This window comes from Mustela lutreola, chromosome 10 (genome assembly GCF_030435805.1).
Source record: "Mustela lutreola isolate mMusLut2 chromosome 10, mMusLut2.pri, whole genome shotgun sequence".
In the NCBI taxonomy this organism is placed as follows: domain Eukaryota; kingdom Metazoa; phylum Chordata; class Mammalia; order Carnivora; family Mustelidae; genus Mustela; species Mustela lutreola.
This window is the reverse complement of record NC_081299.1, coordinates 12,143,554-12,161,785: the sequence shown is the minus strand read 5'-3', so window position 1 is coordinate 12,161,785 and position 18,232 is coordinate 12,143,554. Positions and strand designations below refer to the sequence as shown.

Genomic DNA, 18,232 nt, shown 5'->3' with positions numbered 1-18,232 from the left:
GGTCAGGGGGTCATAACCCCCTTGATAATCTAAGGAGAAGGACAAAAAACCGACCCCAGAAACTACACAAAGATGCTCACCCTCCTCTGGGGGAGTGGTGGGAGGGGTCACAACCCCCAGATTAGAAACCTCTGCTCTGAGCCCACTTCCTTCCTGGCAGAGAGCCGAGGCAGGAAATTGTCCTACAAACTCCCAAAGCGGTCTTCTCTTGGCATTTTCCTGGGCAAAAAAGAGCAACAAGTGAACACCCCAGAAGGTGTCCCCAAGTCAGCCTGCTGCCTTCACCCACCTTCACAGTGCAGGGGCCGGGCGGGGGGTCCGAGTCCAGGGTCACAGTCAGGGCGGGAACCCCAGTGGTGGACTCTGCCCTTCATGAGCTCCTGGCTCTTCTCTGGGCCTTGGCCTTCTGAGAAGTGAAGCCGCCCCATTCAGGTCACAGGCCCCCCTGTGGCATGTCTATACAAGGATCCTGCACACTATAGTGTCTGTCCCCTCTTCCCAGGAGGTCTCAGGTTTGGTCGGAACCAGCAGTGGCCCAGGATGGATACCACTCAGCTGCGGTACGCACAGACCCAGGTTTGAATCCCAGCTCTGCCGCTTCCCAGCGCAGTGACTACCAGTCCGCTGATTCACTCACCAGCCTCACTGATGCCAAATGACAGCAGAGAGAGATAGCTGCCTCCCCAGGTGCCCTGGGGACAAAACCAACAGGCGCACACATAACAGGACTTTGACCCTCCCAGGCAGCATGGAGCACCTCACAGATCTGAGCTCACCTAATCCTTCCTTCCATCCAACCTGGGGACAGGTACTATCAATGCCCCCATTTCACAGGTGAGGAAACCAAGGCTCAGAGAGGTCAAGAGGCCTGCCCAGGATCACACAGAGAGGAAGTGGTGGGACTGGGATCCAAAGCCAGGCCTGTAGGCCTCCAAAGCCCATAGCACATAGCAGGTGCTCAATTAAGGGAAGTCCCTGCTGTCGATGTCACCATGATCCAGAAGTCTGAGTCCCATTTGAGAAGAAGGTGCTGTAATTTCTCCTACAGGCTTCCTTAGCCTGGATCTCTGTGAGTGGCTCAGAGGGGCAGGAATGTCCAGTGTCCCTCACTCACGCTCACACCCTCACCCACCGCCAGAGTTCGCAAATCTGCAGGTGCCTAGGCCTTAGGCCAGACCTCCAGAATCAGCCTCTCTGGGGACGGAGCACAGGAGTCAGCTCCCCGGTGATGCGGAGGGTCCGAGAGCGTGCAGACCCCACCCCACAGGAATGCTGGCAGACCCCTAAGCTTTTGCTCAGAGAGAGAGAGGCAAGCACGTGGAAAGGAGTGCGCCAGTCCCAGCATGGACATGAGATGCAGCCAGGCTCCCATGTCGGGCAGGCTCCAGGGGCTCAGGCCCCCCTCTGCAGGGCCCCGGCCAGGACGCAGGGGGACAGACGGACAATACCTTACAGTCGCACTTGTGCTTCAGCGCCTGCATGTCTCTCCCCCCAGCTCTTAGAGCCAAGATGTCTCTCTTAGTCCTGGCGCATCTCTCCTTTAGCCTAGTCAGGTCTGGAGAAAGCTGGAGCCCCCAAGCAGCCAGGCAGAAGGAGAGCAGGTGCGAGGAGCAGGCGGGACGGGAGGAGACAAACAGGACAACAGAGGAGAAAGGAGACCAGGTGAGGTGGCATGTGGGGCGTGGGGAGGGCTCCCACCAGGCATCGGCTCCAGCAGGGTCCCACCCCAACACACGGTGTCCTGGCTGCTGCGAGGACAGGAGGAAGGGACCGGCCAGGCCCCCTTCAGGGAAGGGGAACAGCACTTGGAAGATAAGGACTGTGTCTCAGGCATCCCCTCATCCCAGGGGCCAGCCTGGGGCTGATGACATAGGAGGCTCTCAGCAAGTTTGTGAGATGGATGGGTGGTGGGCTGGGTGGGCAGGATGGGGGGGGTGCAAATGCATAGGAAAACGGTGAAGGTATGGAGAGATGACTGGACAGACGAATGGACAACAGACAGAGGATGGGTGGACAGATGAATGATGGATGCCTGGACGGACAGATAAGTGGATGGGTGAGCAAATGCATAAACACAGCTGGATGACCGCAGAACTGGGCAAATGAATGGACAAGTGAACGGTAAGATAAATGAATAAAGACACAGCGGAATTTGTAGGTGGATGGAAGCAATGCTGTGCTGGTAAATATTGAACAGGTGCTTCTCCAGGAGAAAGAGCGCTGCTTTGTAGCATTTCCATGGTGTGAATGATCTTACCGTGCCGCATTTCACACTACCGGTGTGACGTCACTGAATGTGGACTTGGAAAGTGAGTGTACAATTGGTTCCTAGATCTTGTGAGTGAGGAAGAGCCAGCTCTGGCACACCACTGGAGGAAGGAATGGGTTAACAGAGAGAGGGAGGGAGGGACAGAGGGAGCGCAGGTAGGCAGTTGGATGAAAGGATGGGTAGCTGACTAGCTTATATACTATCTGGGAAGATGGATGGGTGGAGAGACAAACAGATAGACATTCAAATGCCTAAATTGTGTGAGCGATAGTGATATTTGGTAAAGCATACAGAAAACCAAGACAGTACTAATCCCAGGGTAGACAAGTAAAGGGACCAAGAGCATGAACTCTGGAGGCAGGCAGGTCTACATTCAAATCACCATCCCTAGCTCACTAGCTGGGAAAGTATCTTTACTTCTTTAAAGTATCTTGACATTCCTCACTGGTCAAGTGGCCAGGATAGTAACTACTTCACAGAGTTACTGAGAAGATTAAATGGGTAATACATGTAGATCTCAGAACTTAGTAAGTGCTCAAAACATGGAAACTGTTACTATACTACCTTACAAATTCTAAGTGCTCAATATGTGTTGAATGGATGGATAGTTGGTCAGATGGATGGATGGATGGATGGATGGATGCATAGACGGGTGGATGGATGGATGGATGGACAGATACTTGGATGGATGGATGGATGGATGGATGGATGGACAGATAGATGGATGGATAGACAGATACTTGAATGGATGGATGGACAGATGGATAGATAAATAGGTGGATGGACAGATACTTGGATGGATGGATGGATGGACAGATACTTGGATGGACGGATACATGGATGGATGGATGGATAGATGGGTGGATCGATAGATGGGTGGATGGATGCACAGATACTTGGATGGATGGATGGATGGATGTGTGGATGGACGGATACCTGGATGGATGGATGGATGGATGGATGGATGGATGGATGGATAGATGGATGGATAGATGGGTGGATGGATGGATGGATGGATGGACGGATACTTGGATGGATGGATGGATACTTGGATGGATACTTGGAAGGATGGATGGAGATGGACAGATACTTGGATGGATGGATGGATGGATACTTGGATGGATGGATGGATGGATAGATGGATGGATAGATGGATGGATGGATGGATGGATGGATGGATGGACGGATACTTGGATGGATAAATGGATACTTGGATGGATGGATGGATGGATGGATGGATAGACATGTTAGATGGATGGATGGACAGATACTTGGATGGATGGATGGATGGACAGATACTTGGATGGATGGATGGATGGATGGATGCATGGATAGTTGGGTGGATGGGTGGATGGACAGATGGATGGATACCTGGATGGATGGATGGATGGATACCTGGATGGATGGATGGATGGATGGATGGATGGATGGATACCTGGATGGATACTTGGTTGGATGGATAGATGGGCAGGTGGAAAAATGGGATAGACACTTGGATGGATGGATGGATGGATGGATGGACAGACAGACGGATGGATTAATGGTTGCATGCATGCATGGACAGAAGGTTGACGTATTTCCTTTCAAATCAGATGTGATATTGAGTTACAGCTCTACCACTCACTTCCTGGGTGACCCTAACCATATCGTTTTGCCTCTAAGCTTCTGTATTGACTTCTCTGATCAATAAAATGAGACTTTTAATGCAAATAATACCAACCACTTTAGGGTATTAGGAAAACTGCATGAACTGCTTTGTAAACATACCATGCTAAGCAACTGCTCATTACTATTAATGCAAAGAAACAGCAGAACAGGGGTCCTTCTGAGAGTTACTCAGACTCCCCAAAGCTGTGAGCGTTGGGGTTTATCCTGAGTCCTGTTTCATCTGTAAATTGACACAATAAAATCATAAAGGGCCTGGCTTTGCACTGCCCCTCTGCCTTTCTCAGGATTAGAAGAACCAGGATCAGAGGTCAATGGCAGACTGGCCAGATCCGAGCAGAGGAGTGAGCAAGGCTGAGGTCAGAGCTGGCATTTCTGGCCAGCTGGATCACTGGTAACCTCAATTATGAAGAGGTCATGGTCAGAAAAAGGAAAAGTCCAACGCAGCCTGTTTTACAACTGGGGGGAAAAAAATCCCACTGACCATGGTTTGCAACCAGCAGGTATTTATTAACATAACAGGATCAGGCCCCTGCTTACATCTAGGTCAGAGGCTTCCAAGGAGGTCCTTCTGCAGACCCTTCAGTCACTTTCTTTGGCAAAAATCCACCAGCTGAGGGCCGCCCTTCAAAGACCCCTGAAGGAGGGACTACACTAGCTCTCCTGCAGCTGGACAGGGAGTCAGGCCCCCCATCAGACTCCAAGGACAGGGTCAAATGCCACCAGATCTCTGCTGCCTGATGCCCCACAGCACACACAAGACACAGCCAAGCAATGGCGGCCCCAAACCATGCAGCCAGTGCAGGGCCAGGCATGGGAGCAGGTGGGCCCCCAGCAGCTCAGGAGGGCAGAGCACAGCGAAGAAGGCTCAGCGGGGTGTTCAGGGCAGAGGTAGGCGCCAGAGGAAAGCTCCCTCCCGCCACCACAGCGCCCCTGTCTTGCTGGAAGCCTGTTGTTCAGGGAACAGACAGGCCTTGGCCCATGGCCAAGGCAAATGTCCTCATGGTTAGAAATTCAAGAACCCTGCTGCAAGGTTTGCCTGCCGAGGAAGGGTCCGAAGAAGCCCCTCGCTGGAGGGTCCACAGATAAGAGGTAATGGGCAACCCCCCAGAGACTCCTCCCCTGGGGCCCAGCCATGGAGAGGGCCAGCCCCCGCATTTCTCTCCCTGGCCCCTCGCATCCCCTGGGAACAAGAGCACTGGTTCAAAGCAGATAGGTGGCTGACTTGAACCCTAAACCAGAGTTCCTGGGGGTAAGGCCCTGGGGTCTGTGATTTTAATCAGCATCCCTCAAGGGGCGCCTGGGTGGCTCAGTGGGTTAAGCCTCTGCCTTCGGCTCAGGTCATGATCCTAGAGTCCTGGGATCAAGCCCCACATTGGGCTCTCTGCTCAGCAGGGAGCCTGCTTCCTCCTTTCTCTCTGCCTGCCTCTCTGCCTACTTGTGATCTTTGTCTGTCAAATAAATAAATAAAATCTTTAAAAAAAAAAAAAAATCTGGGGCGCCTGGGTGGCTCAGTGGGTTAAGCTGCTGCCTTCGGCTCAAGTCATGATCTCAGGGTCCTGGGATTGAGTCCCGCATCGGGCTCTATGCTCAGCAGGGAGCCTGCTTCCTCCTCTCTCTCTCTCTGCCTCTCTGCCTACTTGTGATCTCTGTCAAATAAATAAATAAAATCTTAAAAAAAAAAAAATCAGCATCCCTCGTGATCCTGATGTCTAGGCCAGTCTGAGGACCAACCCTGGGGAGCCCAAATTCAGCATCCGCCTGCCTCCTGCCCTCTGAGAGATGTCTATGTTTCCCTCCGGGTCCCCAGTAAGAAGGCAAGGGATTGGCAAAGCTGCCGCTGGGAACTAGGAGGAGACTGCCAGAGGCTGAGAATGAGCGTCAGTCTGGCCTCGAGCACTTTCCACTCACAGTATACCAAACACCTGCCCTCATCTTAGGGGGGCGCCCGGGGACAATGCTGGCTTCATAACCTGGACCCTTTCTCCCCTAAAGCAGGGCATGCTGTCCCTTCCCAGGACAGAAGAGGAACAGGATTCTTCCCAGGCTTTCTCCTGGGCCATTAGTCCAGCCTGGGACACTTCCCAGCCCCCTGGCTTCTGTGCCAGAGAAGCCCCCCTCTGACTAGCCCTATCAGCCCGTGTCCCGCATGCAGCCCGAGATACTTGGGCTCGTGTTTGCAGAAAGGCATCCTTGGCCTCATTTTTGGCAAGTTGCTTCATATTTGGTATCTCCTCCTAGACCATAATGGTTGGCCAATTGGGTTGGGCCTTCCTGTCCCCATGCACCCCTGCCCGCACCCTCAGAAATGACTGGACACACAGTAGCTATCACAGATGCTTAACTTTATCCTAAGCAAGATGTCAAGGCCACTTTCGGTGGCCCAACCGATGGAGGCCCAGCCACAAGACTGGACTCAAAGGAGACAGGCTCAACTCCCAGGCTTCTCGGGAACTTGGGAAGCCCCTCCTGGGTGGAGGAAGGTCTATCCAAAGCGTCGAAGTGCAGATGCTGCCCTGGCCAGCATCTCCCCTCCAGAGGGGATCCTCAAACTCAGAAAGGGACAGGAGGCACTAGGCAGGACTCGGGAGGTACGTGTAACCCAGCCTCGTCCTGGGGCCCCTGCCTTCTCCTGTACCACCTTTGGGTGTCTACTTGTCTGTGTCTTTTCAGAAGGAGGCTGAGGGAACCCAGTCACCTCTGGTGGGGCTGGGCCTGCCTGTAAGACACTATTCCCCCATGAAACCCCACACCGCTAGACTCTGCTTTCTGGTGGCTTCTATAGAACGGGAGGAACAGGCCATCTCAGGAGGAAGGAGACAATCCATCCTCTTCTTGGCTTCCATGACTCGGAAACCAGCCGAATGACCCCTGCTCTGGGCAGAAACAAATGCATGGATGGCATCTTAAAAGACCTTGGAAAGAGGCCTTCTGTGTCCTAACCACAGCAGCCCCCCTCCCCCTGCCCCTTGCTCGCTTCCCCAAGGGCAGAGGACTGTATGGGTCTAGGACTGGTCTCAGAATGCGTCCTGGAGGGCAGGGAGACCTAGCTGACCTGATCTAAGAGCCAACTCTCATCAGCAGGCTGGGCTGCCTGAAGCCTGTCCTGAGGAGGCCCCTGCGGCCAGATCTGAGCCCATGAGCATCATGGTCCATTGCTGGGTCTGCCATGGGAATGGGGTGGGGGAGGGAGACCTGAGCCAGGTATTAACCTCGCCCATTCCAGGCTGCGGGCTCTCCAGGGTCAAACAGCAATGCCGGTGGATCGTCTTCTATTTTGGGGACACCTGGGCCATCTCCTTGCTCACTGTACATTCCCAGGGGTCCCTGCTTGGATACGAGTCTGAGGTCTGGCCCTCACCACCCTCCTTAGCCAGTCCCCAAGGGTCGCAGTGCCCTGGCTGGGATGACAGACGCCCACCCCCTTACCTTGGGCTGGAAGGACACTCGGTGCTTGGCAGGCTCTGCCTCCGGTTTGGTCTCCTCCCCCGAGTCCTCACTGTAGCTCTCGAACTCACTGGAGCTCCAGCCTAGGTCGTCCGCCTCCCTGGGCGCTCCGTCCCGGTGCACATCCTCATAGAGCAGGTTCCTCTCCACCCCTGCAGGCCAAGGGACAGGGTGGTAAGCAGAGGCCCCCGTGCCAAGCCCCCCCAAACCGAGTTTCTGACCCAGGAAGGCAGGTGGGGGATGGGAGGTTGGTCACGGTTCAGCCCTGAGGCTCCCCCTCGTCTTCCTCGTCCATAAAACAGAGGTGATGAGCACCCAGCATCCACCTGATAAGGGAGGGGGACACGAGGAAACGTGGAAAGGCACACGAAATGTGTCGGGCACGCAGAGGTCTCCTTAATCTCTTCCCACCACCCCTGCGTAACGCTCTTCTGGGATCTGAGCGCTCATCCTGGGCCTCCGGGAATGTTTTCCTGGGAAACAGAAGGTCTAGAACCAAGTCCTGACTCCGGCCCTCAGCTCCAGCCCCAGCAACCTCGGGGGCAACACAGAAATTGCTAGGACCATTAAATGAGTGGGGGACGGACCCCTCACCCCAAATCTGAGTTTCCCATGGGGGTTCGGGATGGTCCAGTAGGGGGCACCCCTAGCCCAGCATCCAGGAGGATTCCCTCGTCTTCCAAAGCTCCACGGATGAAGTGGAGGACAAAGAGCTGAGAGTCCATTGGCCAGGAGGGACAGGACCCCCAAGGCCAGAGCACACCCGTGGTCCCTGTCACATGCGGAGTGAGAGGCTGCTTCAGGATGGAGGTGGAAAAGCCACTGCCCAAGGAGGCCCAGCTGCAGCGCAGAGACCTTGGGCTTCACTCCCATCTCTCTGGACTGCACTTCCTGGCCTGTCACCTGAAGGACTGAACTGCAGGCCCCACAAATGTGAGGCCAGACCCCAAAAAGTGCACGAAGATGAAGATGCTCTTGTCAATGCACAAGAAATATGACACAAGGGATTAAAAAACATCTGCCCAGAGCAGAGAGCTTGGTTACTGGAGATCTCTGTGCAAGATGGTGATAATAATAAGCCAAAGGTCAAGGTCAAGTAAAGAAAATATGAACTGAGAGCTTCTAGCAAAGAGCCGAGCGCGTGGCGGGCGCTCAGCAAAGAGCAGCTGGCCCTTGCTCACGGGCCTTTTGGGCCGGTCCGGGTGTCATCCCACCGACCCAGGGCCACCACCTCCACCCCACACGGGAGCCAGGGAATAGGGGGACCGGGAGATTGTCGCCCAAAGAGCAAACAGACACACTGAGGCTTAGCTGAGGACTCGGGTCTCAAGATGAGGGAGCATTAGGTTATTTTTAAGCAAAAGATAATAGTGACTAATGTCTCCAGGGACTAGAGCAGCTGGTGACCAGGCTGTGACCTTTACAAGGCTGGGCTGATTGTCTTATTACTGCAGCAAAGACCCATGAGCAAAGGGCCGGAGCCCAGGTCTTGGGGCTCCCTCTGAGGAAGAAGTCAGGCAGCCTTTCGAGTGCCTACTTCCCAGCGCCTCCAGGAGACCCCGCCTCCCATCCACTCACACCTTCAGTATGTGAGGCCTCCGGCTGGATTCGCCCGCAGCCCTAAGATCCATCCGCAGGGCACAAGGAATCACCTCCTCATTAGGAAGGAGACAGAACAGGGGCCTGGAGAGGACACGTGGCTTGCCCAGGGCCAGACAGAGCAGGGAGAAGGGGCCGAAGACTCCTAGGCCAGGCTCCCTCCATTGACCACACTGCCTTCTGCTGAGGCCTGCCAACCCTACCATCCCCCGGGCTCATTTAGAAATACTCTCTCCAGGGGCGCCTGGGTGGCTCAGTAGGTTCATCAACTCTTGGCTTTGGCTCAGGTCATGATCTCTGAGTCCTGAGATCAAGTCCCGGATCGGGCTCCGCACTGAGCCCGGAGCCGGCGTGTCCCTCTCCCTCCCTCTCTGCCCTCCCTGCCTTGCCTGTACAGTTGCACTGTCCCTAAAGTAAATAAACGAAAGAAGGAAGGAAGAAAAGGAAGGAAAGAAGGAAGGAAGACTCTCTCCAGTGCAGAAAGCGTCACCAGATCCCTGAGCCTGAGCCAAATCCTCAGCCTTTGGGGACCCTACAGAGATCCTGGTTCCCACCCTCTGCTTCCTGGGGCCTCAGCCTTCACTAACGGCTTCCCTTCCCTTCCCACGGACGGCCCACCACCGGCTCAGTGCTCTGTGCCAATTTTCACCCACCGAGGATGCCGCCATTATCGCCCTAATACTACAGATGAAACGGACTGAGGTCCAGACAGACAAAGCAGAAGTTCTCTGGTATGACCACCCCCCCCCCCCGGACCCAAAGCATCAGGATGATATTCCGTGAGGTCAGGATGATATCGTGATTTTATATGAAGAAGCCAGGGCCCAAAGGCACGGAGCTCTGTGCCCTCAACCATGGCAGAGCTGGGATCTGAAGGCAGGGCTGGATGTGCGGCCTGCCCCTTGGCACTTAACCTCCTCTCCTCTCTGAGCACCCACTGAGCCCCCAGCGGTCCGTGAAGGTCAGTGCTGGGCCCGGGCAGGTGTGATGCCAACAGCACCCGTGTTGCCTGTGCAGGGTACCCACCCATGAAGGGCCAGCCACAGCCTCAGGGGACTCAACCCTCCCACAGCCCCGAGGGTGGGAGCCGTGGGATGGGTGGGCTCAGAGCTTACTTCTTGGCCACCTCCTTTTCACCACGTTAGGGACAAGTGCACGATGGCATCTCAGTGTTCAGTGGAGTCTGAGGCCAAGTGAGGAGTTGCTTGATCTGATTCAGGTGGGAAAAGAGCCCAATGGGGTGAAACAGTGGACCCCAAGCCACTCCCATCTCTGGGATCTGGGACCTTCCGATAAGACCTCACTGCCTCCCAACAGTGTGCCCTTTCCCCTCCTCTGCTTGGATTCAAGTGAGCAACAGGCAGGGATAATCAAGCACCCCCCGGGCTTGCTGAAAGGGGTGAGTTTATTGTTGGCCCACCTGTCCCTGCTCCCGGAACAGGAGTCAGGAGTGTGGCTCTGCGGGCCCTGGGGCCTTCTCCTGTTGTCTGCGTGGCTCTCCCTTTGGACTGTGCACAGCCCAAGGATGGTGATGGCCACCCCATCAGATTAGAAGCTCCTCGAACACAGGCTGTGTGATCAGCAGCTGGTGGCTTAACCTCTCTGATGCCAGCGTCACCCGGAGTCATAAGCCCTACCCTGCAGACCTCCAGGGCTTGACCAAACATGTATCCTCTGTCAGAGGATGCCACCCAAACCCTCCTGGGGTAGGGGACAGAGGAGCGGACTTGGGAGTCAGAATAACCAGGTTCAACTCCCAGCCCCACCTCTTTCCTTGGCTGTACAATGGAGCCATGATAGCCCGGATCAAAGTTTCTAAGTAGATTCCAGCAAACAAAGCATGAGGAGTAGCGGGCCTCATGTGTTCAGGCAAAGATGGCTCTCACGGTGAACAGTTACCAAGCAAGCCTCCCTGGATCCGGGTTGTGCTCTCTCTGGCTGGGTGACTATACTGGGGCTGGGGGACAGCCCAGCTCAGGCAGACTTAACCCCCACCACTGCTTCCCCCCTACAGCCACAATCTCCCAGCCTCCCGGGCCCAGAGCAGGGTGAAGGCAATCCTCTCTGCCCCAGCGGTCAGGTTTAATGAGCTGTCCTTTCTCCCCTAGGAGCCCTGGGAAGCCCGGGCCACCTCCCGGTTCTCCCGAGACAGGAAATGCAGTCTTGGGGAGGTGAAATGACAGGCCTGGGCCCCGCACCCGCGGGAGTGGGCGATCCCGGAAGCCAGGGGTTCCCCGCAGCCAGGAGGTCCCCGCCCAGCCCCTGCGGGGCCTGGCCACGCCCCCAGCAAGCTCCAGCCGCTCCCAGGACGCCGCGGGTGGTGGTTGGCGAAAGCCAGAGGGAGGGGCATGGCCGGGTGGGGCGGGGCAGCGAAAGGGCAGGAGCAGACCCTCCCCGAACCCGCCCCCCCCCACCCACACCCCCCTCCCCCCCCCCCCCCCCGACCCCGCGCCGCAGCCCTGAAGTCCGCCGGGAAGCATGGAGGAGGCGTACCGGGTTGATGGGCATCCAGGTTCTCGCACGGCACGTCGTCGTAAATCACATCTTCTTCCAGGGCGGGGAAAGTGAACCGGTCGACTGGGAGCGAACGGAGAGGACAGGGGCGCTCAGGCGGCTGTGGCGCCTGGGCGGAGGCGGCTGCCGGGCTGACAGCAGGACTGCACCAGCTGGCCGCTCCCTGCCGCCGCCCCGCAGCCTGACGGCTCCGCCAGCAGCCCGAGCCCGGCCCCTCGGGAGCCCCTGCCGGCGGTTCTCCCAGGACTCGGTTCCCCTGCCTCTCCCTGCCCCCCAGCCCTGCGAGGCGTCCTCCCAGTGAGGACCACAGACCCCACCTGCCTCCCTGCCCCGCACAAGCCTGCCCATCTGGCTGATCTGTGCCCTGAGGTCTGGAGCATCTTCAGTAGCCCAGACCCTCAGGACTACCCAGAAAGAGCTACCTCCCACCCAGAGATGGGCCAGGCAAAGCAGTCCAACTGAGTACAGGGAATGAGGGGTGGCGGATGGATTTGGAGAGTGGGGTTAAGGAGAGCACCCCCCCCCCCCAAAACTCAGCCAGCAGAGTCCTGACTGGTGAAAAGTTCAGCAAATGAACACATCCCTCTACCAACGTTTTGCTGGGCAGGCAATGAGCAAGGCACAGCTCCCACTCTGACCCCCATTAGCTGCTACGAGGATGTGCCAGTTAAGGAGGTCTCCCCTCAAAACCGTGTCCCCAAGCTCTGTCCTCTTTAGAGGTGTGCCTTCCAGCACAGAGCTAGGGTTTGGAAAACCAGTCCCCACCCTGATGGGCTCTGAAATCCCCACTGCGGTCCCAGAGCCCAGGCAAGCCTCACCTTCAACCCGTCTCTGCCACCCCTAGAAGGATTCTACCTCCCGCGTGGCTCTAAGACCTGCTCACTCTCTCTCCAGGTCCCTAGTTCTGCCATCAGCCTCCCTCTCCAGGACAGCCTCCTCCCTAGGCTGCAGCCCACCCGGCGCTGCCTAACAGCTTCACTCCCATCCCGCTCCCACCCCTGGCTCTCATCGTTCCCTGTTGCCTTCAGAAAAGCATGGCTGGGAGGTGCAGAAGGAGCTGGGGACACAGCAGCCTCACCTCCCCCATTGATCGCTTGGGTGCTACCCTCTATCACACCGCGGCTGTGGCTTTCCAGGTCCCCTCTCCCCCCAGGGGCTGGGGCTCTGGCTCCCGCACGGGCACCCCCTGTCTGGATGCACTTTTTCCCAACCCCTGCTCTCTCTTCCCTGCCCCCAGGACTCCTGGGTTCCCCTCACTCCCACCTTCCCCTCCTGGGACCTGGCCTTCTGCAAGGTAACTGCTGGCCTATGTGGCTGGTTCCGCTCCTGGAGGGACCTCATCGTAGGCCCCACTGCCAGCCCAGCAGCCCTGATGTAGGAGCTTCTGAGTATTTGATGAGCAGATAAAAAGCCAAATAATGACCAACTCCCGGACCACGGCTCTCATCAGGCCACAAACGGGGACAACTCCCAGCATGGGCAGCGGCCGGTCCCTCTCAGAGCTGCCACCAAGCCCACGGCAGCCCACACAGTGAGGATGACCCGATGGCTCATGAGAGCCCCCACTGGCCCTCTGGGCCTGAAGAAGGGGCTCTGAGGTTATCCCGGTCCACCCTCCTGGGCTATGACGGGGCTGGAGGGCACTTACTCCGGCGGGAGCTCTTCCACTTCCAGCTGGAGCGCCGGACCCCGGAGAGAGCAGCATCCACAGCATCCCCGTTGCTCACCACCGGTGGCACCCTGCGGGCCAAGAAACAGTGTCATTGAGCCAGCAGGGACTGGGACGGGGCTGCCGAGCAGGGAGGGACAGGACAGCGGGCTCCAGGAAGCCTCTGGCCGCCCCGCACCCAGGGGGCAAGGCATGTAAGGCACAAGGGTGGGGGGGTGGAGGAGGGCCAGGAGTCGCTCGCCCCCAGAGCTGTGAGTCCAGAGAGCTGGGGAGGCCAGGCTGGGCTGGCCTTGAACAAGCCCCTTCCCCTCTGAGTTTCCCCATCCTTAGAAGACACCGTAAGACCACAGTGATGAGGATCAGAGGCCTTCCCCTGCAAGGGCGCCCGTCCCTATCCCAGGGCAGACACGGGGGCTCTCCATCTCCCATCGTCCCACGTACAAAGTGGGAGTGAGAGTTGGGGGACCCCTGCCTCCTGTGAGAAACAAGGTCATGCAAAGCCTCACTAGACCAGATATGGGAGACCAAGCTTCATGCCCCCCACAAGTGAGAAGGAGCCGGACCTCCTCGCCTGCTTCCCTGCAGCAGGGACTCCATGGGAAAACCAGTGAGGCGGCTCTCACCAGCTCCACCAGGCGGCCAAGTGGATTATCTCCGGCAGCTGCACGCGCAGACACTGACAGGCTGTGATGAGTGGGCGTCTCCCCTCGACATCACTATAACCCCACACCCGCAACCCCAGTCTGACCATGGGAAGAGCGCAGGACAAACCCAGACATTCTATCAGACATTCTACAAACCCCTGCCGCTATTCCCTGACACTCCCAAGATCTCGCAAAGCGAGGCAGAGGCACCGAAGGGGCTAAACCCACGATCCCAGAACAGAAAAGGGCATACGAAGAAAAACGTGCAATCCGGAGAAAGCCTGGAGTTCAAGGAATGGTAGTGTGCCCAACCGGCTTTCTCAGGTCTGGGAAACGTCCCGTGGTCACCTACGATGTGAACCATGGGGAAAACTGGCTGTTGGGTATACAGAACCCCTGATGGCTTTTCTGTCCATCTAAAACTATGCCAGAGTGAATGTTGACTTTGTTTTTAAGTCCAGCCTCAAAAAGAAAACAAAGACCATGGGGCGCCTGGGTGGCTCAGTGGGTTAAGCCTCTGCCTTCAGCTCAGGTCATGATCTCAGGGTCTTGGGATCGAGCCCCGCATTGGGCTCTCTGCTCAGCGGGGAGCCCCGCATTGGGCTCTCTGCTCAGCGGGGAGCCTGTTTCCCCCTCTCTCTGCCTGCCTTTCTGCCTACTTGTGATCTCTGTCAAATAAATAAAATCTTTATTAAAAAAAAAAAAAAAAAGACCATACCTGCCAATCCAGAAGGGAGGCACCTGTAAAGGTCCAAGACAGCAGCCACTGCTGCCAAGAATTCGAGTCAACTTCCTGGCCCCTAAGCCCCAAGAGGAGGAGGAGAGATGCACACCAGGATGGTGCAGGGAGCAGGGAGGGAGGAGGTGGTGGGGAGCATCTCCCATGAGCAGCTGGGACAACGTGGATCCTGCCTTCTTCCCACCTGCAGGCATTGGGCAGAGGAGCCTGCCCAAGATCACGCTGCCGGAATGGCAGAGCCAGACCGAGATGCCAGCCTGCCTGGTCCCAGAGGGCCTCGTCCAACCGCAGCTCAGGTGGGAGATGGAAACGTTCTGTCTGTGCCATCGCCTGAGCCACCTGTGGCCACTGCGCCCTTGGAATGTAACATGTGGAAGTTAATTAGTGGAACTCACTAAAGAACTTCATTTGGAATAGTGTCACCTTAAGTCATTTAATTTTCAAGAGCCACCTGTGGCTAGTGGCCACGTACAGGACAGTCTGGTCGCCCTACACCACTGTCAGAGCAAATCTCTGCTCAGGTTTTCCTGCCGGAAGTCAGCAATGTCATCCCCCAGGCACAACCCACGGACATCTTTTTTTTTTCCCAAAGATTTTATTTATTTATTCGATAGACAAAGATCACAAGTAGGCAGAGGGGCAGGTAGAGAGAGAGGGGGAAGCAGGCTTCCTGCTGAGCAGAGAGCCCGATGCGGGGCTCGATCCCAGGACTCTGGGATCATGATCTGAGCCAAAGGCAGAGGCTTTAACCCACTGAGGCACCCAGGCGCCCCACCCACGGACATCTTGAAGGTGCTGAATCCAGCCACTCAGACAGAGCCGAGCCCTTCCAACCCAAGTTGACATGAGCTTGGTCCCAACCACTGGCTCTCTTTGCTCTGACAGGTCACCCATGACGATCTGGGGCCATTCAGAAGCACCTATTCCTTGCCGCTTGTTTTGCTTTGTATTTTCAGGAACACATACGAGGCAGTTACTGTCATCCTCAACCCACAGACGGAGGAAGACTTACAAAGACTTGGAGCTGCTTAGCCAGACTCGCTCACTCAGTGCATCAGAGGGAGCTGGGACCTAAGGCCCAGCCTGTCTGCCTACAAAGTCTGTCATCTTACAGCCAGACCACCTGGAAGGAGGGAGGTGGCATTTATATATTCAAGCACATCACATATTTGCTGTGTCACAAGGCCACTGAACCTTGCTTGGCTATTCAGACATTCTTCTTTGTAGAGGGAAGGAGAAAAATAGTACTGGGCATGCACAAGTTCAAGTCTCCGTCCAGGAGAAATCCTAACAGCCAGCCCCAAGGCTGCGGTGCGGTTCAACCAGAGAACTCTCGAGAAGGCCCTGAGTAAACTCTGAAGGTGACATCAAGGGGCAGTGGGTATTTTCAGGAGAGGTCAGGCAGCTTTAGAAGGGATCTGGAAATAATTTCTGACGTACTAAAAGCCGGGAGTGGCTGAAACCTGAGCCTCCAGGCTAAGCATCACCAAATCACAGTGAAGCTGATTTTATTTTATTTAAGTAATTTAATTTTAAATAGCCGCCTGTGGCTAATGGCCACTGTAAGAGGACAGTGTAGATCTGAGCCAGCTACACAATTAGAGAAGCTAGTCTGGGTGTCCTGGGCTGAGGAGTGGGGGATCTTACAGCACAGAGAAACCACCTTCGTGCAGCCCCTGCCGCCTCCAAGGCTGAGACAAACAGAAGGGGAGCCCCGAGGGCAGGCAAGGGCCAGGGCCAACAGGTGCACAGGCCTTCTCAGGCTCAGACCACCCCCCTACCCCTGCCCCACACTTGGCTGGTACCTGCCCTGGACTGTGCCGTGCTGAATGCCCGAGGAGGACCCATGAGCACCAGTGCATGTATTATCGTGACTATTTTACAGAGGAGAAAACAGAGATCCCGAAAGTGCCTCGCCCCAAGTCGCCTGCCTGGCCTGCAAAGCCCAGCTCTGGAAAGCGGCTCCGCTGCCCCCCAGCCCCCAGCAGGTGTCTCCCCTGCAGACAGACCTCTCAGGCAAGGGAAAGCAGGACTGGGCAAGCAATGAGGCTGGGGGCACCTTCTCCCCCTTGCCCCTTCCCACTGCCCAGCGAGGCCACCGCCCCACTTTACATCCACCAGAAGGCAGCCTCTCCCAGCTGCTGCCCGGCATCAATTCTGCTGAGAACACACACTCCGGGGGCCTCCCCAAAGGTTCCCGATAACCAAAGAGCCAGACAAGGCCATTAAGAGGCCATTTATCTCACACTTATCTGGACTTCCTGCACTTTGCAGGTGTACCCGAATAAGGCCCGTCACTGAGATGACAGCAGTCTCACAAGGTGATCCCACTGCCCCCAGAAGGCAGGGGACAGGAGCCAAGCCCGTGGAGAGGAGCAGAAAACAGGGAGTTCGCTGAAAACTAGTGGACGGGAGACAAAAGAAAGTATGCCTCCCGATCCCCCAAGACCAGTGTCCCCTGTCCACCAGACTGAAGTCAAGCACTCTGGAAGGCCACCACGCAGCCCCAAGTGCCCTCTGTGCCCACCTCCTTGCTCTCCAGGGAAAAGCCAGGGATGAGAGGGGAGTGAACACCCTGTGACAGCAGGGACCCGCTCTGTCCTGGCCGCCCCATTCTGGGAGCCACACTCAGTGATGGCGGATGCCCAACGCAGCCTGTGTTAGACGAAAGCTCCAGACCAGAGAAGAGCCGTGCCCCAACCCCACAGCTGCTGGTCCAGGCCCCATTTTCTTAGTGAATCTCTCTGGATGGCAGATTCCACAGGGTGCCTTTCCTGGGGGCCACACAGCAGGGACGACCCTCCAAACTCGAACAGCCTGAGGATTCCTGGCAGGTTGGGCTCACGCCCCTGTGCTCATGCACCCGGACACCCTCAGGCACACACGGGGCATCCCAGGGCCTTTTCCAGCACAAGGAATGAAAATGTAGAGGAGGAAGAAATCCCACCTTTGGGGAAGAGAAAGGACCAGAATCAGGCCTGGACAGCGGGGCTTGCCCAGGACAGTCCTACTCAGAATGTCACCCCTCCAGAAATCTGCCACTATCCCCACGTCCAAGAGACACAAAAGAAAGACAAGTATGAAACCCAGATTAACCCCACTGCCAGATGTCTTTTCAGCCCTGGCCGCTTTCCAGTTTACATAACACGTGAAGGCTGGAAGGGCCTTAAAGATCGTCTGGTCAGATGGCTCAAAGCAGCTGTGTCTGCCGTCACCCAAAAAGCTCCCAGCAGGTACCAGCCTGGGCCCCTGCCCTGAGATTCTGAGCTGGTGGTTGGGAGGTACCTGCCCTGGATCAGTGTTTCTAAACCCCGCTGCCCCGCTGTGAGGCCAGGGTCAAGAACCACGCTCACAGGATTGAGGGGTGAAGACTTTGTTCCAGAGCGGACAGACCGGGGACAAAACCACCGCTCTGCCCCTTGGCTCTGCCAGGACAGGTGCCGAGGGGTGAGTAACAGCTTCTGTTCCTTACTGTGAGGATTCACGAGATAACTCATCTGTGAAATGGGGCAACACGGCCTCCCTCCCAGGGTGCGGCTAAGGAGGAAATCAAGAAAGCACTTGAACTACTCAGTAGGGGATCTGGTGCTTGACACATGCCCTTGATACGCTACTTCCTCTCCATCCCTGCTCCAGGCACAGGGTCTCCAATGGGGGGTGGGAGAGGGCACATCGCAGCACCCCCA

The 18,232-nt window shown here is 56.5% G+C and overlaps 1 protein-coding gene across 11 annotated transcripts in view; it reads right to left on the bottom strand.

Moving 5' to 3' along the window:
* Positions 1 to 18,232, bottom strand: part of ARHGEF10L (Rho guanine nucleotide exchange factor 10 like) — a 156,103-nt gene that overhangs the window by 69,722 nt on the left and 68,149 nt on the right. For 8 of the 11 annotated variants that reach the window (XM_059134833.1, XM_059134830.1, XM_059134838.1 and 5 more), the window contains exons 5-8: positions 13,143 to 13,234; positions 11,474 to 11,557; positions 7,364 to 7,533; positions 1,449 to 1,565 (exon numbers count right to left, since the gene is read on the bottom strand). In XM_059134833.1, coding sequence (XP_058990816.1) covers positions 1,449 to 1,565; positions 7,364 to 7,533; positions 11,474 to 11,557; positions 13,143 to 13,234 — 463 coding nt within the window. The remainder of the gene's footprint in view (positions 1 to 1,448; positions 1,566 to 7,363; positions 7,534 to 11,473; positions 11,558 to 13,142; positions 13,235 to 18,232) is intronic. The other 3 variants (XM_059134837.1, XM_059134840.1, XM_059134841.1) reach the window with 1 other exon arrangement.